The sequence below is a fragment of the Parambassis ranga genome, chromosome 3 (genome assembly GCF_900634625.1).
Source record: "Parambassis ranga chromosome 3, fParRan2.1, whole genome shotgun sequence".
Classification (NCBI taxonomy): Eukaryota; Metazoa; Chordata; class Actinopteri; family Ambassidae; genus Parambassis; species Parambassis ranga.
In genome coordinates, this window is record NC_041024.1 from 19,604,189 (window position 1) to 19,631,065 (window position 26,877).

The following is a 26,877-nucleotide window of genomic DNA, read 5'->3' on the forward strand; positions in this document are numbered from 1 at the left end:
ACAATAGCAAAGATTCAGTGTTTGTGCCTTTATGACCACATTTGCACATCTACCGTGTTCCAATGTGCCTGCGATACTTCAAACTGTCCGGTGATGAGCTGTGAAGATGCGACATTAAAAGTAACAATAGCAAAGATATACAGACATTGTTAACGAGCCTATTATGCCCGGGTATGTAGGAGTATATAGAATGGTAATAACAGTCACCATCTGGTATGTGTGAATGGCTGTCTGGAGTTATTGGTGACAAATCACCCTGACTTGCCTTTCTTTCTTTCTTTTATTGCTCATCATGCAAAACCGGTATGGTCTTATCTAAATCTGTTGAATCAGCGCTGTTTATACACCTACCTATATACCTGGAGAGGCTCTTGCGCTTCTCCACTTTCATCACGCCCACAATAAATTCCGACCAATCACAGCATGGTTGCCGCACAGCCTTGAAAGACAAAGTTCGGCCCGGACCCTGTGCACAGGAGTGCGGATCAGCGGGCGGTCAGAGACAAAAATGACGTCATTTTGTGGGCGTAACGTCTGCAGGGGGGAAAAATGTCTTTGTCTCGCGGAGTATGGATCCAGCTTGAGCTTTACCTCAGCCATTATTCACAGTACCACTCTGACATGATATAACATGTAAACCGATGATATACAAACATCCCACATGCTGTATCAATTAGTATCCAGACACACTTCATGGAGAAGGACCACAGACAGGAACCAGCTTTACTTATATGACATGGAAGCACACTGACAGACCATGCAGTCAGAGATCTCATGATGTTTTGTGTGCAAACGAAACCTGCACTTATCCCCTCACCCTATTTTAGACCCCCTCATTTACTAAAAGAAATGGCCTTACTGTCAAACAGCAGCAGCACAGATTAGAGTCACCTCCAGTTCACAGCCCACCATCACCGGGAAAATGTAGTATGAGCTATGTGCCTGGAAATGACGCTGGCATGACTGCATGTGTGGGAGTTGTCATAATGTGTTTAAGGTTATGAATGCATGTTTTTTATACCCCTAATCCGGTTTTAACACCTATGCCTAACCAGTTGTTAATTGTAATGCCTAAGCCCAACCACAAATAAAAAGGACGAAACAAAAGTGAGAATCATGAGAAACAAAACTTCAGACTTTCAGCAAAAGTCCAAATGTGCAGTCGGTTCATCATTCTTTTATTCAAGCTAAACAAGCTCAAATGAGCAGGTTCTCTTTTAAAAGCTTCATGCCCTGGGCTTCGCCTCTCAGGCTACATGCAGACTGCTATACCTGGCTTGTGGAGGTTGTTGCCACCCAGTGATGCCTGAAGTGAATGCCAGTGGACAATACAGAGGGCTAGAACAGTACTTTGACTACAACTGCATCATTTACTGAAAAATGATGTCCTTCTACAAAGGTCTGTAAATCTGCCCGGACATCTGGGAAAGTTTATCATGTAGCAAGTCTATCAAGTTTGCTTTTTTTGGTTTATTATTATTATAGAAAAAACTATCTGTGTAAAGACATCAATAAGAACATTGTGCCTGATTAAAATGTATGATATTTATATGGCTGTAAATCTGACAAAGACAGCAACACAAAGAAAACGGAAAGAAAAACACACAGACAGCAACGGTGTCAGAAGGAGCCAGAGACAGCTGAATGTGTACTGACGTCTAGTGTCATCCTCACTTTATCAACAGAACACAAAGAAAACTCCAATAGTCAGACCAGCTTTACATTCTCCCATCACATATTATGTAACAGGATATCTAAATATGTGTGTGACCCCCTGCCTTGCACATTCTTGTCCAGCTGTAAACACACTCTCATGTTGTTGCAACCATGTAAACAAAATTAGATTTCTCTGCCTCTCTGCACCCTTAACCCTGCTTCATTTTTCACAAATCTATCATCTGTGTTTCTTTCATGCGCCCTCCTTCCTCCCTCCCTCCTCTTCCTCCATGCTGCCTCTGCGGTACACTTCTGCACTGAGGGAACGGCAGCAGTGGCTTCAATAATTCACTTCCCTTCAGAACAGGTTGTGTTTGCATTGCAGGGTGCTGCAGGCTAGAATAGAGAGGGCGAGGGAGAAAGATTAAAAACAAGGAAGAATGAAGAATGAAGTTGAAATGGATGAAGACTTTAAACACAAAGATAGAATGAAAGTAAGAAAAAAATATATAGCTGAGGAGCAAAAATATGTTGAGTAACCATAATGTGTTAAAAGTAGGAGAAAAATAAATAAACAGTGGGAAAAGGTACATGTTACCCTCATCTGTGCTGCCCTCCGTGCACTTAGCCTGCTCTGTCCTGAAATGTGAAAAAGTGTGAGATAATGGAAAAAAGAGGGAGAGTCTCTCTGAGAGAATATATTAAGAAAAGCTCCCCGTGCAGAGGCAGAAAGGGAAAGAAATGGGAGTCACACCAGCACCTGAAGCATTTCTGCTCCAACCTGTGAAGACCTCACAAAGACTCAGAGGAGTCCAGCACGGTGGGCTCCTTCAGGTCTATGTCCAGTGTTTGAAGCGGTTTAGAGGGTTTGCTGACATGACCAATGCTTTAGAGCAGCTCAGAAAATGTGAAATACTTATGTTGTTTGGTAGATATTGTTGGAGCAGAATTCATGACCCTTCTAGCTGTGGATGTTGAGTTTCTGTGGCTAATATTAATGCGTATTAACCCAAACCCTGTCCTTTCCCTAAACCCAACCTGACTGGTCCATATCCTCGTCTCTCAACATGACAACATAGATATTCCTTTCATCCTTTTGTGATTTGGTAGTAAATAGCAACACAGAAGTTTTAGAAACCAGATGTTTCTTTTCTCTTTTTAAAAAAACCTGACTTCCATAAAGGTATCAAATGTAAAATATTTTCAAATTTGGTTTGGGCCAAAGCAAATAAAGTTCAGGTCTTGCCCTCAGTCCCACTTTCTTTCGCTCTCTCGCTGCAATTCGTTCCCTCAGTTTCTTTCTCATTTTCTGAGCACCTTGTCGCTGACGGTACCTCTCTGTCTCTAGGGAAGCCTTTCTTCTTTTAGCTGCTCTGTATCTGGCCCTGCCCTTTTCAATGTCACTCTGACTGTGTCTCTCGGTTTTTTTAATACGAGCCTTTTGCTCTGCCATGTGTCCCTTTTCTCATCTTTTATAAGCCAGAACCATGACATTTTTGTCAAATGACAAATTAATTTTCAGACGCCCAGATGTGTTATTGCATGAAATAGAAAGGTGGTGTTGTGGATAAATAAATGACATGATGAGTTTGTCAGATCTGATTCATACATATCATGATGTAAAAGACTTTTCTTCCCACATCATTTTTAATCTTTGAATGTTTGACATCACAGCTGCTCACACAGATTTTCCCTCTGCATTATGTCTCTGAGACCATCAGATAAGCTGACGAAAATGAGAATATCGCTGAGCATGTCTGGTTTCTTTGAATAAAAGTTTGAAATTTACCTGCTACGTTTCCGCTGTTTCATGGTTCTTCCACTATAAATGATGGATGCGTGCAGAAATTACTTTTATGCAGGGGTGACATGTCCTTACTGAGCCACAGGCATCACAGTGACTGAGTTCAAAATAATATTCTTATTCATGTATCTGGAAATAGCAGCCCTCAATAGTTTGCTATCCTATAGAATAAGTGTGTGCTAGCTTGGAAAATGATGTGTTCTTTTTTTACGTTTGCACAAAGGCTTGAATGATCTCCACCTCGAAGAAAGACTGTGACCTCTCTGGTTAATTACATTTTTATTATTTTGATTTGTCACCTGCAGTATAAAGGAAGGCGTAGTGTAGCCATGCTAAATTTAAATAACTGATTTTGCTTCAGTTCAAAAATGGGCAAAGAGGTGGAGCTGAGGCCGACTGCACAAATCTAACACAACACCTCTTATTTAGCATTGCACGTGAAATTAGGGGCAGCAGATGTTTGTATCCTGACACCAAGCATATTGATTTTGTTACTTGGTAAAACTCACAATGGTAAGAAATCCAGGTATGGCAGCAGCTATGCTGCCTCAAACTGCCACCCCAACAGAGAAGTGAAGCAGGTTACAGAGGTTTGATGTGCTGACTTCTTTCTTTACGCCTCCAGATCTTTTCACATTTTCCTTTTTTTTCTTAAATGGTGAATCTTCAGTTTCATATACCAAAAAGAAAAGAAGCAGGTTTCTCACTCTTTCTCACTTTTTTTGGGTGGTTGCTGCTAACCCAGTCTGTCTCCCTTCTCCCCAGTGCCAGCCCTCCACCCAGCTTCCCAAAAGCCTGTCTGCAGCGTTCAATGACAGTGTGCACCATGTCCTATATATGCAGTAAGTAGAGAGGTGGGTGTATGGTTGCTACTGAATTGGTGGATGATAGTGAGAGGATGACAGGGCTTTGGAGGAGAGAGGTGCTGGGAATAAGGAAAGGGAAGGATAGTGAGGAGAAGGGGAGGAGGGAGAGGGGGAGGAAGAGAGGTGACGACAAGAGTTAAAGGGCTGAAAGGTTTTGGATGAAGGGAGGGAATTAGGATGTGAACGAGATGGAAAGCAGAGAATGGGTGCATTTTATTTGACATGCTAAGGGTAGCTATATGGATGGCAAAAAAGAAGGAGAGGATCAGCGAGAGAAGGGCAGAAAGGATGAGAGGAAGATGACAGGAACATCTTTTTTGACAGGTAAAAGTTTAGTAGATGGGTACAGACAGAATGAGAGAGGAGGAGGAGAGGGATCAGGATGTGTGTGCTGGAGGCAGGTAAATTGCTACACTGAGAACATGGGGACTTTTCAACATAACCGCAAGATTATACCCCAACTCCTCTGAGATGCATGAAAAAAAAATACGAAAAGTGTGAGAGCAGCAGGCTGAAATTTCAAACAGTTTAAAGTGCCAGGAAATTTTACTAAAACTGGCATGAGCAGGGGAGGAGGAGGGGGGTTCACCACCAGGGGAGAACAAGATTGAGACACTGAGTGAGAGCAGGAGAGCAAAAGAGAGAGGGCGAGATCTCCAAGCAGCACGCATCACTGAATTATTGAGGCCAGATGTGTGTAGGAGCAAGATAGATTTCCAGTGCTGATCCCTTCTCGCTGTCAGAAAATTTAGTTGGACATGACCAACTCCAGCAGTTGTGGTTGTTTTGTTGTTGTCCAAGGTTTTGTGTGTACACCACAGGGACAGGCAGAACATACGTGGCGGCAGGAGCAGCCTTGAAAACTGTGTTTCCTGCCACTCTTTAAGTCAGAGAGCATATCTGTATGATAAGACTCAGGCAGTCAGCAGCATGTGAAGTGACAGAATGTATCTATGGCTGTGCTGAAGGTGCGATTGACAGCGAGAGCGGCTGCCTGTAGGCTCTGTAAAAGCACTCTATTTGTTGGCATGAGCCAACAATCCCAAATACTTTGAGGCTCTCTGAGGAAATTTACACCTGAGGTCTGGCACAGTGTGCCAACAAAAGGGATTGCCAAATATGACACAATAAGCTTATAATCTAAATTCTAACCATTTGATCCAGCTATTACCATGAAATATGGTTAAGATTTAAAAACATTTTAACAACCCCTGTCTACAGCTAAATGACTTATTGTTACTTCAGTTGAATGCTTCAGTGTCAGAATGATGTACGTACAGAGTCTGACACTAGAAGGCTGTATGCAAATTGAACTGCTGAAGTCATAACATCTCTCTCAGCTTAAATATAAGTTTAAGACATGGGTGTATTAGCAGGATTTTATGACATATGGAGCTGAAAAGTTAGCTCAAATGTCAGACACAAGATACCTTGTGTAAAACATTTGAAGAGAATACTGGAGAGACTTACACAGTTTGTGTAGAGCAAACTGATGACGATTGATCAGTAAGTATTTATCTTCATACATTGGCTTTTATCAAGCCCTGGAGAACTTAGGGATGGTCAGTACAGATGAGTGAATATCCCCTCATGGGGATAATTCAAGTATCTATCTATCAACAGTTGCGCAACAAATGATACTGTAATGTCACCATAGCAACAGCATTCAATGAACAGTCTGAAGCTTGATGAATGTGGATAGCCACTGACCGGTTTGTTGTTGTACTGTCTGGTCTCATCCTCATACATGTCCCTGTCCACTCTGTGTGCAAAAACTCATTCAAGCTGACGAAGAGGAATTCTTGATAAAATAGTGTCTTTGCATCACTGTGTGCTCTGACCCTAAACAATGTTTAATAATAGCATAGGTTGTCTTTTTTATGAAAGCATCCCAAATTAACACTGTAAATTAATAATCTGATACTATAAGCATATTATTCAAAGTATTCTTATAGGATGATTTTGATCCATATAAGCGCCGATCACTAATAAGAGGCTTTCACTGTATTTTCATAGTGTCCGTAATTATTATTTCAAACAGTGATTTTATATGTCTAAATCATTGAGGGGTTCTTTGAAGATAGTTTGTATATTTCAAAAATACCCAGCTGTGAAACTCCGCCTCTGGTATTTTGTGTGGCAGACAGTAATGGAACACAGAAAAAAAGCATGTCAAAGAGTCTGGACAAATAATACACATATAAGTGTTACAGTTTTGCTAAAGTATGCTAAAAAAAATTAATGAAACTACAAGGAATTGAATTTAAAAGCATAAAGAATGATGCTGATGTGCTGGAGACAGAGCGGAGTGCAAGAGAAAGAGAAGAAGAATGAGAGTGACAGTGTGAGAGAAGTGCAAGAGCAGGCAGACGGTCTCTGATGTAAGCCATGTTCTCACCACTGTTCACAACCATCCTGTCGCCTTCATGAATAAGTTAGTTGCCAAATGTTCCCTCCCTCTCATGTTCACGCAGGCAAACGCACAGCACTGACACACACAAACTTCCCTTCACTCTCAAGACATCAGGATCAGACCCCGTGCTCACACAGACACACCTGCACTCCATTAGCTGTTGTTAAAGTACATTAAAACATTAGGACGATGACACACAGACATGTATGCACACATACAGTATATATCCCTCTTGAAGAATAGCCACAAAGTGGTGCTTGATAATGTCTGACAGAGTGACAGGAGTACAGAGGAGAAAAGTGAAGTTTCCCTGACAGTTTTTCCTACCCACAGGGCACCCACGTCGTTCTGTTACACTCTGGACCACTCTCAGCCAAAGAGGTGTGTGTGTGTGTGTGTGTGACTAACATCCCAGTACAAAGACATGAGAGTGGGTGAGAGTGAGGTAGTAATCGCTGAGTTCAGCAAAAGGTAAATAGTGTTGTGAGAGATGTTTGTGCACATGTGTCTGTATGAGCAGGTCAAAAACTGTGTGGGCTCTGGCACGATTGTGCGTGGAGGTGATCTGCATGGAAAAGAGCATCATCATCTTCCAAAGGAGAGAGTGTGAGAAAGGACCAAAGCCACGCAGAAAGAGGAGGGAGGAGGTTACATGATAACCTTTGACAAAAATTACAATAATTCTGATGGCTTTTCAGCACAGACACATGCTGCTGGAGCCTGTGGTGATACTCAGCGTTTCACTCCTCCTCATCAAACTTTCTTTGATTTCTTCTTGTTTAACATTGAAAAACTGAGACATTTACAGGGCAAGCGGATAATAATTCACCCAGTCAGTGTGTGTCTATTCTTACTGGATTCACATTGATTGGCTATGTGAAGGCTGACGCAAGAGAAATAAAGCCACTCAATCAACAACACCAAAAACTGTACCTGTGTGATATCATGCAATTGCATATAAATAACTTTCAAAGACAATTCACATGCATTAACTTACATTTTAATCTATCTGCATGTTATAACAACAAAAACCTCAGAAGTACTGTCTTTGACAAACAAGTAAAGTAACTTGTTAATATATAGCCCTAAAACTTGCCAGGCTATGGTTACTAAGGAGATATATTACACTCTCACCTCACCGGAGCCCCCCATGCACTAGACTGCCCAACTCTACCTCCTGCCTTGTGTCCACCCAGCGCTTAGAGTCAAACTAGTGGGAGGCAAGGTGATAAATCAGACCTCCCAAGATGTTGTCGTGGAGCTCTTATCCTTTACCCCAGGTAGCAAGGCTAATGTAAACCGCAGTCAACATATCACTCCGGCCATTGGCCTATGGCTCTGCTGCTGACCTGAAGGTTAATAGAAATGTTGTCAGGCTTTCATATCCAGTCAGCCATACAGAGAAAATAGAGGAGAGGAGAGGAGAGGAGAGGAGAGGAGAGGAGAGGAGAGGAGAGGAGAGGAGAGGAGAGGAGAGGAGAGGAGAGGAGAGGAGAGGAGAGGAGAGGAGAGGAGAGGAGAGGGCAACAACAGGAAAAAAATTAGCTGAGTAAGCATCAAAACAAGCAGGTTTTATATTGTATTCTATTATGAATGTTCTCTGACCCTTTTAATAGTGAGACAGGAAGAGCAGTAATGCTACAAACCAGACACGGTTACACTGACAAAGACACAGGAGAAGGAAGACATAATTAAAGCATAGCGTGGACTGAAAGTTTTAGCAGAAAGGATGAGCTCATAGACACTGACAGAGATGAGTGGAGACAGACACAAAGAAAGGGAGGGACAATGGCACATAAAGGATGCAAGTGAAAGTAAAAAGCTTTGCTTCTAGTGTAGTTTGCACTGTTACAGCTGTTTAACTGATCACTGTTCGGATTTACATTAATAACTAGTGCAGCATCTGTCTGTTCATATCATTTAACAGTCTAACCAGCACTACTCACATTTCAAGGACTTAAAGTAGTGAAACAAATGTGCAACATGCAAAGCAAAAAAACAGAGAGTAGAGGTGTGTGTGTGCATGGAGCTGTGTGTTTGCATGTATTCAATCACTCATAAGAGCACAAACACACATGCTGTAAACAGAGGACTAAAAGCAAGAGAAGAAGGAGTGAAGCAGGTGTCAGACTGTGGGAGGTGAAAGATTATCATCATCTACCGCTTAATGTTTCAGTCTCTTCCTATCACTGTCTCCCGTCCTCTTCTCCCTCTTCCTCCTTTGCCTCAAAGCCACCAATAAATTATGGATGCTTATTAGAAAAGGGCAATATTCAGCATCCCAAATAAACTCAGCAGCAAGAGACATGAAAGAGACACACAAACAAAAAGTGCTGATGTGGGAAAAAGAGGAGTTAAAGTCACCAGGGAGTCAATGGCCGGTTAAACCTGGAACGATCTCTTTCCAGGTCACTAGCAGTCAACCCGAGCGCCATGGCAAACTGATGTACCGCAGCAAGTGGTTTATTTCTGCAGTATTGATGCCACAGCGTACAGTGAAGGTGTCAAGTGTAGTATTATACCCAAATATACCAGAAGATATTCCAGAGTACTTGTTACTTAGATCATAATTCATTAATGTGTATATCACTTCAAACCACAGAACTCCAAAAACACATCACCACTATTACATCATTCATCACAGCAGCAAAAACAGAGGGAATACAACTGCATTTTCCAATAGTCTTTAAATGTATCATACAGTATGTGCTCTAAAATATAATAACATGCAAGTAACATCTAAAAGAAGCAATTATTTAACAAAAATGTATTTTATTAAATGTAATAAAAGTATTATATTATATTATCTTAATTTGGAGGAGGTTAAAATTAAAATAATAAAATGGCTCATACATAAAATACAGAAATTGTGATTTTTCCTAAATTGGTAACTCCTCTCTGTTTTTGTTCAAACCCAACAATCAAAGAAATTTCAATTATTTAAACACATTAATGACATAAGTAAACATTTAGTTTTTTTTTTAATATGACACTGAATGCAGTGTCATATTAAGATATGCATGCATAATAAAATGAAGGATTTCATTATTCCTTGGGCTAAATCTTCAAAGTGATGCTACATTAATGTAAAATTTAAGCATATTACACTTTTTCACTTTCTGCACCTCTTATAGTGCTGTGTTCTATGGCCAAGGGCGAGGCCTCATGTCTGCTGCTGTGAGGGCCTTGCTCAAATCAAAAACTAAAAAAAAAAAACACTGTTAACAAAATCATTGATTTGAGTTCATTAAATTTCCTGTTAACAAGCACATAATGAAGCATCATGTTGCAACCTAATGCAGTTTGGATTCCATCTACAGCGCCAGCTAATGGCTTTGTGTGACTTTGTCAAGCAATCAATAATTTGGTGTCTCTGTGAACTCACGCATAGTGTGAGATGGAGAGACACTCTTTCTGGTACACTCTGAATGCGTTGAGTCCTTCACTTGAAGAGTCACATCCTGATAAGTGTCTTGAAACTTTCTGAACCTTGCTGATCCCTAAATGTGTTGCTGGCTTGTGTGAATGCCACATGATGCTTGTAATGTCCTTGGATTATAGTGTCTTCAGATTAAATGAAAATTTAAAATTGCTGTATTCTGTATAAGATCATTGTGTGGAGACAAATATAACAAGCTTAACCACCCCAGCCCAAGAGAAAACACAGAGATTCTAATAAAACACACAGGCTAAAGATGATCTTATTAGACTTACATAACAATGCTTGCTGTGACAAAACATATGGCGTGCAGCTTTTCCCTTTTCTTGACAATACAGCATAACTATTCCTTGTGCATTCGCCTGTCCAATTGCAATTTGACAGACAGGTGTTACAAGCTTTTTGACAGCCTATCAGAATTCACAGGAGTGCAATCAATACTACACTGCTGCCACAGAAACAGTGGCTGATCCACAAGTCCCTGCTGAGCCAGCAAACTGTTGCAACGGGAAGAAGAGTGCGTCTCCTGCACAGACACATCCCACTCACACGCGCACACACAGACTCGCACACTTCTCACACGCGAGCACAAACACCTGCACACACAGATTCACAGGCGTAAGCTGACAAAACACAAACACACACATATCTAAAACACACCCCAGAGAAGGCTACACTAAATGAACCTCACAGCCGTCCAAAGCGCTGACATCAATCAGACATGCTTTCACCGTACAGCTCCCGACGGACAGTGAGTCGCATCTGTCTGCTAGAGCAAGTGCTAAACAATTCCAAAGTGACGGAAACCATTTTATGCATATCTGCATACAAAGAGTGCCAAACTAATTGGCACTCTTCCCAATCTTCCCTATTTGTGTTGTTTACTGCAATTGTGCAAACTGCGAAACCATTCGCTCTTTCTGAATGAGTCTTTTTAGTGTTGATGATCTACCTACATGAAGCTGTTTGATACAGTGATGCACAGCTGAGCAGCACCACCAGACGATTCGCCTGGGTGTGCACAGTTTGTGAATATTAGCCAGCAAAATTCCCATAAAGCCTTGGGACTTGTCTCGACTAAAACACCTATCATCAAAAAAAAACAGGAAGTATGATTGCAGCCTCCACGCCTGGCGCCGACTGCCTCGACCCACTGCATATTTGTGACAGAACCCATGAGGCAACGATGCACAAATGTACACAATCAGAGGAAAACCTGAAACAGTTTCACAGTGCAGTTACGAAAACATAATGAGAATGAGGACCGGAAATAGATCTGAAAAGTCACTCCATGAGGGGCAACAGCCCACTCCAAATCACAGCTGGAAGTCTTACTTCTGGACATTATTATATAAGTATAAAGTATTATGTTTCAAAGTATCTTGGCGAGTATGCTGAAAATGATATTGAAGAAGCACAAGAAGGCTCAAAAAGCTGCAGGTGAAAAAATGTTTTTAGATGAAAAACTCCTAAAAAATCCTCTTTTATTGTGAAGCTATGTTTGACATTTTCTATTTAAACAGAGCAACAAAAATAGTTCCTGAGATCACATGCATCACTGTCACTGCACACACTGCCATCAATATAATCCTTTAACTGGGGCTTTCAACAACGTATATGTTAAAGGCTAAAACAGATCTCAGAATCATCCAAATCAGAATAAAGTTTGCACTTCTACTGACATGTCAGCAAAGTGTTAGAGTGGTATGAGCCTGATTAGTTAGCGAGGACTTTTACACAGGCCTTATATGCCCCAGCAAATGACAGTCTGTCAGCATTTCTCAGCGTGACGGCAGGCTGCAGGATTGCTTATGACAACAGCACTCTGCGCTACTATGACTAAACAGACCTTGTTTTCAATGGCTGCCACATGCCTTCAAATGTCGAAATCAAAGTATCAAAGCTGACAGATCAGTTTGTGTGTTTGTCTTGCCCGAAGGGACAGCAGGATGCATGTCTGGCCAGGCGCCTGTAGCTGAAGTGACTGAGCCTCTGTAATACAGAGAGAGTGAAGTCTTAAGAGGGGACAAATCTCAGCCTTATCCTCAAAAGCACAGGGAGACTGTCCTGTTTAACCTGACAAAGACAAGCTATCTACGAGAGCTCTGCCACGCTTAGCCCTCTTGCTGAAACCTGTGTGTGTGTGTGCAGTTGATTTAAGATGAACTGAAATTCTGACCGGGTTCTGACCTTTGTCAATGTGCATCACTCCTTATGTTATAAAGCACAAATCATAACTCTCCGTTAAGGTTTATTCCTGTTTATAATGGAGCTGAAGTGGATTTACAGTAGGTGTTCCCCCCCTCAAATTGCAGCTGGATGTTTTCCCAGCTTCTCTCATTTGACTTCTAAAAAGTAATATGTCCCCTTTCAAGATAATTTGCTGTCCATCTCCCTAAAGCTGTTCATGCAGTAGTTTAAAGGCCAGTTATTACACTGAAATGCGGACAATAGGAGCCACTAAAAAGCCCTTAATAATTGAACAAATTCCCATCAGTGCTGCAATGAAGTGCAATAAGCCTCTACTAATAAAGTATGCAATAATTCACTAATAAAATAAATATGGCGTTCTTACCATACACTCCTTGGCCCCAAGCAAGAGGATAGACACCAGAAAATAACAAAATCCAGAAAAGCTCCATGTTCAACTCAGTTCCGTCATAACCTGAGAGAGAGAGAGAGAGAGAGAGAGAGAGAGGTGAAAACAGAGCACAGAATGTTTTTTTATGTTAAACTATGCCTCCTCCAAACCCCTAAGCCATGAAAATAATATTACAGAGCAATTTAGATCATGGCGCACAGCCTACACCAATTTAAAGGGCGGGTAATTCAATCACAAATCGTGGATTATACAAAGATTACAAACTATGCTTTGTGCTTGAGAATTGGAGATTGACAGGATTGTACATGTCCGCTGTTTAGCGTGACTAAACTTCGCCTGTGCTGCTGCTGCTGTCCTCTCTGTGTACAGGCACAGAGTGGGCAGGTGCAGGAGGAACAGGAGAAAACCGAGGATTAGACTGCAGCATAGGCTACCCACGGAGGATTAGCAACAACAAGTGGGGTCATGCACTAAGACCCCCAAACACCCACACATACACAGACTGCCTTTACTAAGATCAATTTAATTATTCCTACAGGAGGAGGGTGATAGGTCGGCTTTTATGGAGGAAGACACCACTTTCCTCTGGTGCATTCTACAGATGCAGCGCAGCATTAAAGAAAAAGAAGTAATCTTTGTATTTCTCTTTGCAAGGTTCACAACCTGTGGAATAACACGGATAAAAGCAGCTGTAGTCAGGGAATAATGGAGCGTCTTATGTGACGCCTCTGACTGAACATGAGGGTTTCCTCCGACGTCTGGCGCACACGTTGTGTTCAGTGATTACGCCGTGAAGGCTCACTTGAAAGCGCTCTGTGATCAAAGTTTCATTTCGTGAAGCATGTGAGTTAATATACTGTATAAATGCTTGTAATGGCATTTAGCAGCTCATTGCTTTGCCTGCAGAAATAGAGCCGTGGTGGTAATGGCACCGGTGGGGCATACTTAGCTGTAATTAAAGCAAAGACGGTAAACTTTGATTATTGGCTGTAGAATAAAATCTGAGCTTTAAGGCACTCACAGGGGCCTGCTCCTTTTTATAATGAGACATAGACATGGCGCAAAGAATATGTAATTTTGACAGAAATCATTTTAAAAATGTAGTCTCTGTGTAGCCATGTAATCGCCGTCTACCCCTCTACCTTTTCTCCGAGGTGCCGTCCTTTGGGTCAGCCTGTACCCTGCGCGGCGCGCACGCCTCTCGGCTCAGAAACGAGGATTCCTTCGCCCTCCGTTAGACCAACCAGTTCCCACAAAACCAGCTAAAAAGTTGTATATCCTCCTTCTCTGGGCGTCCAAGTAGAAGCTTTACAATTCCCCGAGAATTTAATGTGAGTTTGTCTTTGGAATAATCTCCTCGGTGTGAAAACTTTTTATTTTACGCACAGATTTAGCGGTCAGAGGAGTCTCGCCGCCGCTCGATTCCACACAGTCCGTTTTCCCAAAGATGAAAATAAAACCACTTTCCTTCCGTAAAAAAACTCAAGCAGGGCTAATTGGGGGATATCCTATACAGACATTAGGTGTGATAGTTACTACAAGGCGTGGTTGAAACGTCTTCACAGCCTCTCTCCCTCTCTGCTTCTGGCCGGTGACAGTCTAGTGAAGCCCCTCAACACAATCATAGGCTCTGAAAATGAGCTCCCCTCCGCTCGTTCAATCAGCGCTGTGTCTGTGGACTTCAAGTGATGCTGGCCAAGTGGAATATGTGCGCAGACTGAGAACGACCGCCCCTGTCTGTGAAGAGAGAGAGAGAGAGAGAGAGATGGAGGGATGGAGAGAGGGAGGGGAGGGAGGACAGAAGCTTACACATAGATGCGCTCAAGCCTCACAGCTCCACACTGAACAGGTTGTCAGAGGAGCACCACTGCTCCCTCCTCTCTCTCTCTCTCTCTCTCTCTTTGCACCCGGTGCTTCTTTAAACTGCTGTAGGTTTTGCATGCCTCACAGAAGGGGCAGAGGAGGGTTCGTGTTTGTCCACTCCTTTGTAGAGTTCGCCAGCTGCTGTGTCATCAGTCGTCGATACCAATTACAACCGAGATGCGCTCCCAAACTTTTTTTTTTTGCCTTAATACTGGGGCACATAACACTAGAACCCCTCTGCGTGGACCAATTATTTATGACAGCAAAAAGACACTGACTATTGAACAACTCCCCCGTGCACACACACACACATCCACAGTCTCTCACACACTTAACCCTGCCTTCCCTTCTATCTCTCTCTCTCTCACTGGTCCTCCACTCACGAGCATCAGAGTCGTTCTTGCGAGCCCCTAAAAAGGCCACGGGAGGGCGTGTTTCAGCTCATCACCACAGGAATGCACTTGCATTAGTGTCTGAAATCAGCATCCGATGTAGAGGGTTCTTGTATTCCCGGCCACCCCACGAAGGATGCTGTGTTATCACAAAGCCGCACCTCTGTGTGTAACTGGAGGAAACATAAATATGAGCTTATCAGAGTAGAACGCAGGCTGTGACTGCAACAAAGGAATAGCCATTTAATTTCACAAAGAAAAATAAAAACATGTACAGCAGAAGAAAATAAGATTCTGCCAGAAACCACTAGTGTGAAGCCACAGTCAGTGATATGTACAAATACAGTCGTCTGATTCCTGTAATTGTACAGTATGATGAGTGTGACCCTTAACAGGCAGGTTTTAAACAATCCACCCCCCATTTGTTCTGCTCTTTTATGACTCAGCTAACTTTCTCGTATTCTAATAATTCCACATGACAGCAAAATAAATCCACACTTTAACCTCGGGGATTTATTGCAGATGAATATCTGTTTGGTTAATGTTTTAGTCTGCATGAAGCAGTGGGTGGATTTTGCAGTTTCAGGATATTGGGTGTGCTGGAATGTTTATGCTGCACATTATTAAAATACAATGCAGTTGTAATCCATTTTACTGCAGCGAATAACACAAACATAAAAAAACACCAGACCACTGTCCTCTGAAAATATAGTTTTCATAACAAGAGTTGGACTATTTTTTCCCTTTTTTTATCTTTTGTGTTTTTATATCTCTGACGTCAAATATAAGAATAGTGCGACCTGTGGTATGAATAATGTGACATAGGATGTGTTCTGTATTGCTCTGCATGAATCATCACTGCCTGTAGTCACTTTCTGTTCAGTCCTCAGTCACACAGAGAACACAATGACAAAAAGTACACAAAATGTCTGGGCCAGCTGTTCCAGGGATGCAGCTGCAGGTGACACGCTTTGCTCAAAGACACATCAGTAGCTGAGGCACAATTTTTAATTCTGTTTTATGTGCTAACATTTGCCCATATTGTCTGGAATTAGAACCAGCGACCCTACAGTCAAATGTCCATCTGTCTGTTCTGCAGACTGCAGAAGTCTCTGATGTTAAACTTCAAAGTGGTCCGTATTCCGTATGCCTTCCACAAAGTGATTAATTCTGCTGAGACAGGCAATGTTAATTAATCCCACATGACAGCTTCAAAGTTTTCTAGAATTAAAATTTACCAAATAACCTCCGATGCATCAGCACCAATCATCTGTTTAAAATGTATAATGGCAACATTGTGAATACTCTTTTAAGCCTCTTGGCCTATTAAGTGTCCTAAAGCAGCTCAACAAGTACTCTACCTTTTTAATGTTTTTTTTATCTGATCACTTGGAACAAAGCTTTTTTTGAGTAGCAAGCTTTTAATGCAGATTGTTGTGTGCCAAACATGACAGTAACATTTGTACACTTCAGTCATTTCTGAGCAGTAAACATTCAGAGGTTTTCAGCTGACATTCCTACACAGTATAAAGACACTCTATAATAACACAGAATTCTCAATTCAATCGAATCTTTTACTCAGTGTAAACAAATCATGGATCTGGATCAAGTATCTGTCTCTTTCTTTCCTCCCTTTCCTTTTTGCCCCACATCCTGGGCTACAGCCAGCAGTCTTGGCATGTCTTGCTGAGAGTGCATCATTGCTGCTTAAGGCGATGAATCTCAAAAGACAACATGTTGTAGGAACAACCTTGGGTGGGAGCCACACACACACATACACACACATGGGCACAGAGTTGTATGTTAGGAGACATTGAATTGACTTCCCATCATTTCCTGATGAAACCTGACCATAACTGCTACTCGCCAAACTGGAACACTTATCATCATTATCTTTAAATGAACATTATGGGGACCTGGGTTTGCACCCATAAAGGGAACATCTCCAAAAAACAATTAACCGTAAACAGGTTATTGTCACAACAATCTTAATATTTGCTACCCACACAGAGAGAACCACGATTGCTAAATTTACAGGATGTACAAACAGGTATTCCTCACCTTTTACTGAGCATGATATCATCAGCATGATGAGAACAGTTTTACATGTTACAGGACAGCCGGTTATCCCAGAGCATTGCTGCCCTATGCATATAGGTACAATATAACTACAGGTGCACACATTTTTCTTGTGATTAATCAGTTTATATATGTATATGTGCTGCTTTTCTGTCTATAGTGAGCAGATATACACTACTATTTCACAGTGGGTAGATCTGTGGGGGGGGGGGGGGGCAAACAGCAGGACACAGGAGGTTTAATGAGCGACAATCAGATTTACTTACACGGCTGGTAATGTGTAGTCCAAGTACTGCAAACATAGAAAACCTAGCTCAAGTAGAAATTCAAGGAGGCACAGTAACGAAAAACTCAAGCAAAGAGCATGGGCAAACAATGAAGATGACTGAATCCACACAGATACTAACCAAACGGACAGACATGACACTATAAAGGGTAATCCTTTGTAGACAATACAGGAACAGAAGCTGCATTAGGGGACTGCAATGATACATTACCATCCATACAGTAATGGTAATGAAAGTGCTAACACTTACAATTTATAGTGCAGCTTTGTTCCACTAACAATATGATTTTGTAATGAAAAAAAGGGTTACATACACATCCAACATTTAGTTATTTGAATATTTTAATAATTCACATATCAAGATAAAAATAATCCCTGTTTCTTTCTTTAAATACCTACAAGCCAAGGCTTTCATTTTGACACCCCACCTCAGCACTCCCGACTGTAATGTGATCTGAGGTGCTCGGTTAAATTTTTTTCTGGTACCGTGCTTCGTAATTGATGTTCCCATCAGTGTAATTCAATCAGAGCTGAAAGTGCTGTATATCAGCACCAAGCACTTTCCACATAGAAACAGCTAAATGGACAGAAAAGATACACTTGAGACTGCTGATAATTTCATTGTGTGTTAACTGTGTGTGTGTGTGTGGAGACAGTGGGGAAAAGAGAAGCAACATAACTTTGTTAAACAGAGATGTGATAACAGGCAGCTGTAATTGACAATTCAACACATCCATAGACAGACACCTTCCATGGATACTGCACAGAGTCAGACATTCTGAATCTAAGAGCTAATCTAAGAAAAGGTTCTCAGGAACTGAAGACACACTTTTTTCCCCTTAAAAACCCAGAGCGAAGATTCTGACAGTATACATATGGTATTGATCTCTCCATAGTGTCAGACAATGGACTCGCCTCTATACTTGTCCTGCTAGATCTTAGGCTGAATTTGACGCCACTGATCACAGTACTTCATCACAGAGCCACTGGCATTGTGTCACATGAGGCCAGTTTTTATCATATTTCACAGTACATTTGCTGTATTTTAACAATAAAGCATCCATCAAATGTTGAGGAGTTGCAAGTTCCCTTTTTAATTATGAAGTGTGGCAAAAATTTCAGCTACTACACAGATGACACACAAAACAACTCTTTTAGTCAAACTCTCTGGAATGAGCCCAATCTGCAGCCACACTGGATGGCACAGCCTTGGCCTACAGTAAGCTAAATATGTTGCATGCGAGTCCCGAATGTTGTCAATGGACACAAATCACTACTGTGTCACCATACAATTCCCCAAAACTAGACATGACTTTTCAATGAGCTGGGATATAATTTCCAGGACAGGAGTAGACGTTAGGTAATTGCTGTATTGTATGTGAAAAACAAAAAAACAAAAAAATATAGTCAGCTTTGTTGTTATTTAAAATCACACCTTTTCCAAGCCTTAAAAGTATAAATTAAAAAATCAGGACTTTTCTCAAGTGTGGGAACTCTTGTTTGTGTATCATTTTTTAAGCTGACTATATTACACAAGTTTTCTTAGGACTGTCACAAAGTTTTAGTTGGTCTTGTTAGCCATAATATGCCATCATATGCAGCCCCTGCCTATCGTGGATGCTTGGTTGGCTGTTGAAACCACACATAGATATGGGACACCGGCTCTGAAGCAGCAAAGGAACTGTCTCATTGGGAAGGGGGTATATTGTACATTCTGAAGGCCATTACACAAATTAGTAGCAAAAAAAGCAGCAAACGGACTGCTGATGACTAAAGTCAAAGTACGCTCTTGTGCATGGCTATAATACATAAGGTCTCTTAAAACTATGATGTGATGCACCACAGCATTCCTTGGTGTGCAGTAACAAGGGAAACTCTGTGGTCCTCTAAAGCTTGATGGATCATTTGTTGCCTCCCAAAAATAAATAAGGTACAAAATGGTCATCATTAGTCACAATGTACAGTGTGTGTGTGTAGAGGGCATAAAGACAGACAGAGGAGGTGTAGCTGTCCACAACTGTGTGACACCAGCCGGTCCGTGTCAAACTCTCCACCCACCCCATATCCACACATCGGCACGCAAACACACACACACTTTCATCCAAGAAAGGGTCATTTTTCACTGGGTAATTGGCGGCGAGGCACATTGCCCTTGGGATTCGATAATTCATAACCTCCTTCCATCCGATATCGGATAGTGAGTAGAAATGGGCTGAGACAAGGGGTGGTGTGCACAGAGAGGAGAGGAGGGGGTGGCTGCATCATTAGAGCGGAGAGGTAATGGCTCTTATTGATTCCGCCCCGCCGGGCCCCCCTCACCATTTCATGTTTAAAACAACACTGATCCTCATTACCCAGGCAGCCGCTACTGTCTTGATAAGGAAGAGAGGAAAGGCACAGTGAGGCGAGGTGAGAGGAGTGAGGAGAGGAGGGTGAAGGTGGGGGCAAGAGAAAAGGGGCAAAAGAAGGCATTTAGGGGAAAACAGGCTGTGAGGAGGGAGGAAGAAGACTGAGGTGGGAAAGGAGAAAACAATCTGGGTGAGGAGAAAAAGGGGAAAAGAACGACCATGGGTGCACAGCTTGTGTTTTGCTGCCCTAATGCCTCAGCTTGAGCAGTATAAGTAATTACTGTCACCCTTTAATGCGTGTAATGCAGTATTACTTGTTTAAATCTTCCTCCCTCCACCCCCTACAGTGTGTAATAAGACTAAAGAATTGACTCAGACACAGACTGCTAGGATCTATCTAATAATTCTCTTTGCTATTATCCTCTCTTTGCTGCTAACACACAGTGCTCTCTGTGTGTTTGGCCACCGGCAAACACTATCATTACTGAAACAGTGGAATAAGACCAGCTCAGATGTCTCTCTCTCGCTCTCCTTACTCTCTCCTTGACTCCTTCTAAATGTAAGTTTTTATTAGAAGAAGGTAATTTGCCAGATTAAACTGCTCCAAACTATCAATGGGAGGATGAAATATTTTATGACTTTGCAATTATGTTGGTATATGAAGGCTCTAGTGATTCTTTTATTTGTTTGGCTTTACTCACCAGCCTGTCTACTTGACCCATAAATTCAGTGGTGAGAAGTCTTCTGGGTGGATTTTGTTTGTGCGTATTTATGCATGCTGGGTGTGGTAATTGACAAAGGGGTGATTTAAAAAGAATACTAAAGTACTTTGTAGAATGTATTTTCCCTTTTTTTCCATTTGAACATGGAATGCAGGCAAAGAGTCAACATACAGCAGATATGGAGTCGATCCTACTACATGAAGCTTAAAATAACCAAGCAGAGGTGTCAGCCACTGACAACCCACAACTGTGTGTGAGATGATAACATCCTACCAGAATGTTACTCATGCTCTTGAAGGAACAGCTGCAGATACTGATAGTATATGCAACATCTGCTTTTGAAATTAAGAAATTAATTGATATTATTTGATTATCTATTTGAGGTCTTGCAAAAAAATCTCTACACTTTAGAAGATCCTCCTTTCTATAGCTTCGGAAATTAGCACCAATAAAACATTCCTGTGAATGTTGCATTGCCTCACACTAACTAAGAAAGGCATGCGAGACATTTTCAACAGCTCTGGAGTAGAGGATTAACTCACCCTTAAGCCTCATTAGGGTACCACCTACCAACAAGCCACAACACATAATCAATATCTTTGGTTGCTGACAACAAAAAAATCCTAACCCTCATTTTAACCCTTGTAAACTGACTCACTGCGGTAGCTACTCCTACACTCTTGCACTGGCTTCAGTGTTTTATTTAATGTAGGTTAACATTTAGATGCAGATGTAAACTACTCACAGGCACGGTGTCAGAATCCATAAAAGACAAATTGCAATGAGTCACTGATATCATTTCTATGTGTTCCAAATCACCATAACAATCAGGGATTTCATCTACACAAGAAAAGCAATAGCATAACAGACCAAAACATTTCATTAACTGTGTGTGTCTGCCTTTGTTTGTGTGGACTTTTTAAAGCTAATGCATCCTTAGAAATCAATAACAATCATTCAGTCACATTACTCCATCGCTTATTCTGAAGTCTCTCATTATACTTCTTTTTTCATCACTGCATTGGCTGTTGCAATCATGAAGAGAACAGCTGGTTAGCATAACACCTTACTGTCAAACAGCAGACAGAAAGAGTCATTTGGACCGATCAAATCAGATCCTTTTTAACAGGAAAGCAGTGCAACACTGTCCAGTGCAGACAGGGGGATCTCCACAAGGACTACTCTTAGATATGAATCATGTCTGTCTGACTAGATAAAAGATATTCCTAGAGAAACCACATCTGCTACAGCTCCTCATAGCGCTTTTCAGCTTTTTTGTTCCCACACTGACAATCGAAGAGTCTGGGCTGACAGAATCATCCGTTCTCTCCTGCCCATGCTCTAGCCCTTGCCTTGTCTCTGATGCCCTCTTTGCCCTTGTTCCTGACAACAAACAAGCAGTCAACACTCCTCACTCCCTTTCAATTACAGGTCTATTCTGATGCTCCCTATCCCCAGTATGGGCCTGTTAGCAGGGCAGAGAAGCAGGAGAAAAGGCAGTAAATTGGAGAGGCCGACCCCTAAGGGGATAATCCTTGTTCTGTGCCATGTTGAGGGTCAGCTCTTTGCATCCTGCATAGTAACGAGTAGAGCATGAGAAAGAGAGAGAAGAGAGACTGATTATTCTGATTAGCTATGCATTCTTCCATCCATCTCACCCAGTAAAAAAGCTGCCATCCACACATGCACACACACACACAGACTCACTCAAAGCCCGACCAGCCAGCCAGCAGATCCTGAGATAAGCTAGCTAAAGGGCAGAGTGTCCACAAAGCAGAATTTACACAGAAAATCATCAGCAGAGAGACATGTCGGCCCTCATCTTTTGACCTCACAGATAAACCACTAGCTGTATCAACCCAGTCACAGCCTGAAAAACCATCATGCCCCCAAAAGTGGCGTTGCTGCTTCAACATCAGATGTTGTGTGTGAATCAGACTCAGGCATTAATAAATAATGATTAGCCACAAAGACACTTGTCTAGGTCTCTACATTCCTATCTCTTAGATGTGAAGTCCCCATCACCCTGTGTGTGTCTGTGTATGTGTGGTAACTAGTGGAGACATACTTTCCACAAAATGCCTCTATTGATGGTAGTCAAGTCAATGGCATCCTTGCAATAGTCATCCACACAGTCAATTACCTCACAGAAAGGCATGTTATCTTCCAGATAGTCTGGCTGTTTGCCCAGAGTGTCTGTTAGGCATGAATGTCTTTCTTGAAATGGTTCATTTTTTAGGAAATAATAAGAATTCAAATATTGGGCCATTCTGCAATCGACATTGAAACTGAGGTCAAGTGAAGAGAACATGTGTTATTTTATCTTTGGCACAAATTAAGTCCCAAAACAAGTGTTTTCTGCTTTGGTTACTTTCAGTTTTGTTTCCCATGAGACATAATGTTAAGTGACAGTTCATCATATTTGTATCATTGACTTTAATCTTACAACGTCCACTTCATTCAGCTCCCGATTGTTTTTGTATTTTTTTTATTGTTTTGCCCATGGAGTCTGGTTAATTATTATTCTGGTAGTTGTTTCATGTGGGAATGACACAAAACCAAACTGCTGCATTGCCAGAATTTCCCCTGTTGTTTCCCCTTTCCCCTTTTTTCAGACACAATAAAAGTATTCATCCCTAATATTGAGTTGCTGCTGTGTGAGTTGCTCGAAAAATAGTGCAGTCTTTGTCAAAGACAGTTTTCCAGTTTCAAAGCCACCACACTGACATGTTGCATGCTCAGTAAGGATGGAAAACAGGATATTGTGGTTTACCAGCAGCTTAGGTTCACCAGAAATCTCAGCATCAGTGCCTGAACTCCAGGAGTCCTTTATGGGCAGTGAATCTAAAGGCATTTAAAGACACTGCCAGCTGTGAAACCCAGGAGAACGTGTGTTTGAAGTCATGTAGGCATTCTTCCAAAGTCTGACCAAATTATGTCAGAGACGCATGAGATGGATGGACTAAAACTTTAGCAAGAACATGACAGCTGAGACAGTTTAAGTCTAGAAACATTCCCTAAGATGATAGGAAAAGGAGGAGAGGACACACAAATAATTCTGTCAATTGTTCTTCCAGTGTTTTCTCAGCCTTCTGTCTAGGATGGTACTTGTTGATTCAGTGTTGTGTTTGAGTACAGTATTTAAAAAAAACAACTTGAAAGCATGGTAGATAAAAAAATAATTGTCCTTTAAGAACATACTGAAAGCAAACGGAAGTAAAACAAAGAGGATAACCAGGTAGATAGAAGACACAGATAGAGGACCGATGTGAATACAAGCCATCCGAAACCACCCAGGAGATTGTACCTAGCATGTGCTAATTGAGTGCTACAAAAAATAAGCACGTATCAGATGGGACCTCCCTATTCAAGTGTTGATCAGCTATGGGAGAGTGATGAGAATTGACTGAGAGTCTCAATTTCCAATAGCAATCACAGTGTGACATCTCTTTCTCCAATTAGGACTGGAGGAAGGCACGATGAATCCACTGGGAGCTGGTAGTGCTTTGAATAAGTTGTTGTCTTCTTTAATAGTCTCTCTCTTTGTCTCTCTGACCTGTAAATGATGCAGATACTGTTGAGCCCACGAACACATTCTGCCTTTGTCTGCTGCTGGGTGAATTACATACTACATGTAGTGTTACTCTCAAACAGCCCTTGTATTTTTGTTTTATTTGAACTGTAAACAATTTTATGTTATAGACAGTGCTGGTCACCCATGGAGATGAAAAATTATTTTTAGACCCAACACTAGGAGCATAAAAAACAACAAAAAAATCCTGTTATGAAATAATCATGTGAAATATCTCTGAAAATTATAACAGGAAGTTGTGCTAATTGTGTTCTGTTGAGACAATAGAAACACATGGAGGAAAATGTGAGAAGATTCAGGGTGAAAGCTTCCAAAATAATGTGCAGCCAGAAGGCTCATTGTTTAGTACACTAACTGCAACCGACAACATCTACAGCATGGCATCATAGCTGCTATTAATGATCATTTTGATCCATATTTTACCTTGTATGTTTTTGTCCTTTTTGAACATTGTTAGATGGCAGTTATGTGTATTTACAGTTTACAATATTAATAATAATAATTTGCTTATACAACAAAAAATAAAATAAAAAATTCACACATAGTGTCACATAGTGACACATGCTTAACCTCCTGGTGAAAAACCGGGGAGTATATGTACTGCATATGTCACAGGTGTATGTATTTCCTATCAGAGAGTTGTTTTGAATCATAAATAACAAAATAATTCCACAAAATAAAATTAATTTAAATGGATCACAATATTGTGACATTTACTAGAATATATTATGAAATCCTATGTTAGTAGGAAGGTATAAAAGATCATCCTTGCAATAGTCATCCACACAGTCAATTACCTCACAGAAAGGCATGTTATCTTCCAGATAGTCTGGCTGTTTGCCCAGAGTGTCTGTTAGGCATGAATGTCTTTCTTGAAATGGTTCATTTTTTTAGGAAATAATAAGAATTCAAATATTGGGCCATTCTGCAATCGACATTGAAACTGAGGTCAAGTGAGGATAACATGTTTTATTTTATCTTTGGCACAGATCCAGTCCCAAAACAAGTGTGTTCTGCTTTGGTTAGTATCGGTTTCCCATGAGACATAATATTAAGTGTCAGTTCATCAGATTTGTATCATTGACTTTAATCTTACAACGTCCACTTCATTCAGTTCATAGGCTGGAGTTCCAATTTTAATTTTTTTATTTTGCCCCTGGACTCTGGCTAAGTACTTGTTTCATGTGGGAATGACACAAAACCAAACTGCTGCATTGCCAGAATTTCCCCCGTTGTTTCCCCTTTTCCCTTTTTTTCAGACACAATAAAAGTATTCATCCCTAATATTTGAGCACAACACAAGCAGCGTTGTGTGAGTTGCTCGAAAAATAGTGCAGTCTTTGTCAAAGACAGTTTTCCAGTTTCAAAGCCACCACACTGACATGTTGCATGCTCAGTAGGGATAGAAAACAGGATATTGTGGTTTACCAGCAGCTTAGGTTCACCAGAAATCTCAGCATCAGTGCCTGAACTCCAGGAGTCCTTTATGGGCAGTGAATCTAAAGGTATTGAAAGACACTGCCAGCTGTGAAACCCAGGAGAACGTGTGCTTAAAGTCATGTAGGCATTCTTCCAAAGTCTGACCAAATTATGAATTATTATAAATTATTTGAAGGTATAAAAGATCATCTGACGGAGCTACAACTCGGTAGACATATAGGGCAGCAAAGCAGAAAGAATAGGCAGGATAAACCATTACAAAAGAATCTAGTGCAATGCTTGGTGAGCTGGGGAGAGAAGAACTGCAGGAGTAATGAGGGGTCATGGAAAAAGGTGAGCTCATTGTGGGGCCTGAGAGGAGGTGAAGTGGATGCAATGGCCAGGATACTAGACATGAACACAACACACAAATATCCAGCTGACTTAAGAGGAGATGAACCTGAGACTGTAGGAAGACAGCCTGGAAAAATGTGGGAGGATGATAAGAAAGCTGGGGGCAAGGTTGTGCCCCCTCTGGTGTTCAAATGGAAGCCTGGCAATGGAAGCAGGACCACCATGAAAGGTGAGATAACTACTGGGGTTCAGGGCAGGAGGCAGGACAGGCAGAAGGCTGCAAACCAGGAGGCCATAGCCCTGCACAGATGCTCCAGCACAGTGTAGGTGGAGACAGCCAATTTTGGATTAGGCAAGAGGTTGGTGGAGGCAGGTTATTTTGGATTGCACTTTTTGCAGTTATTTAGTGTCTGTGACTCAGTCAGCAAGTTACTGTCATCCAAGATGAAACAAGTGAAAGTGGATATTCTAACTGAGTCCCAGTGGGTTCAACCCTAATGATTGGAGTTCCCATCTCTTCTAGCACTTGTGGCTCAGAGTAAACTATCATGGCAGTTAATGGGTGGATTGCTGTGAAATTCAGGTTGTAAGACCAGCAGAGCTGATGAATCTTATTGGGGGAGGGGCGAAACATCTCCAGAAAACTGGGCTATGAGTCCAGTTGCCTCAATTCTAAACTCCTGGAAATGTTTTTCTGAACATTTTATCATACATACACAAATAGCATTCCCATCAGCCTCAGCTGCATGTTGCATTTAGTACTAAGAACTAATGCCTCTCCATCTGAGTGGTAACATGTTTGTATTTTCATTAGAGCATTTTTTTTATTTATGACTCATCCTCGGTATGAAGTCATAGAAAACTGTTCTCTAATTCAGCACTGTGCATTTGGGCAAAGCACGTATCAACAGTTTCTTCCCTTCCCTGCAGTCCTCACTACCTATTGAAGGAGAAGACCTATTAAAAACAAAGGCTTGACTGTCCGCTCACTGCTCTGTGTGAAGTAAAAGGCAGCAGAGAAGGTTGTCAGGTGTTCTCCATT

General features: G+C 41.4%; 1 protein-coding gene across 3 annotated transcripts in view; it reads right to left on the reverse strand.

Moving 5' to 3' along the window:
• Positions 1 to 14,462, reverse strand: part of mdga1 (MAM domain containing glycosylphosphatidylinositol anchor 1) — a 133,757-nt gene extending 119,295 nt beyond the window's left edge. For all 3 annotated transcript variants that reach the window (XM_028402468.1, XM_028402469.1, XM_028402467.1), the window contains exons 1-2: positions 13,923 to 14,462; positions 12,754 to 12,843 (exon numbers count right to left, since the gene is read on the reverse strand). In XM_028402468.1, coding sequence (XP_028258269.1) covers positions 12,754 to 12,820 — 67 coding nt within the window. In that variant the 5' untranslated portion in view covers positions 12,821 to 12,843; positions 13,923 to 14,462. The remainder of the gene's footprint in view (positions 1 to 12,753; positions 12,844 to 13,922) is intronic.
• Positions 14,463 to 26,877: the final 12,415 nt, after the last annotated feature.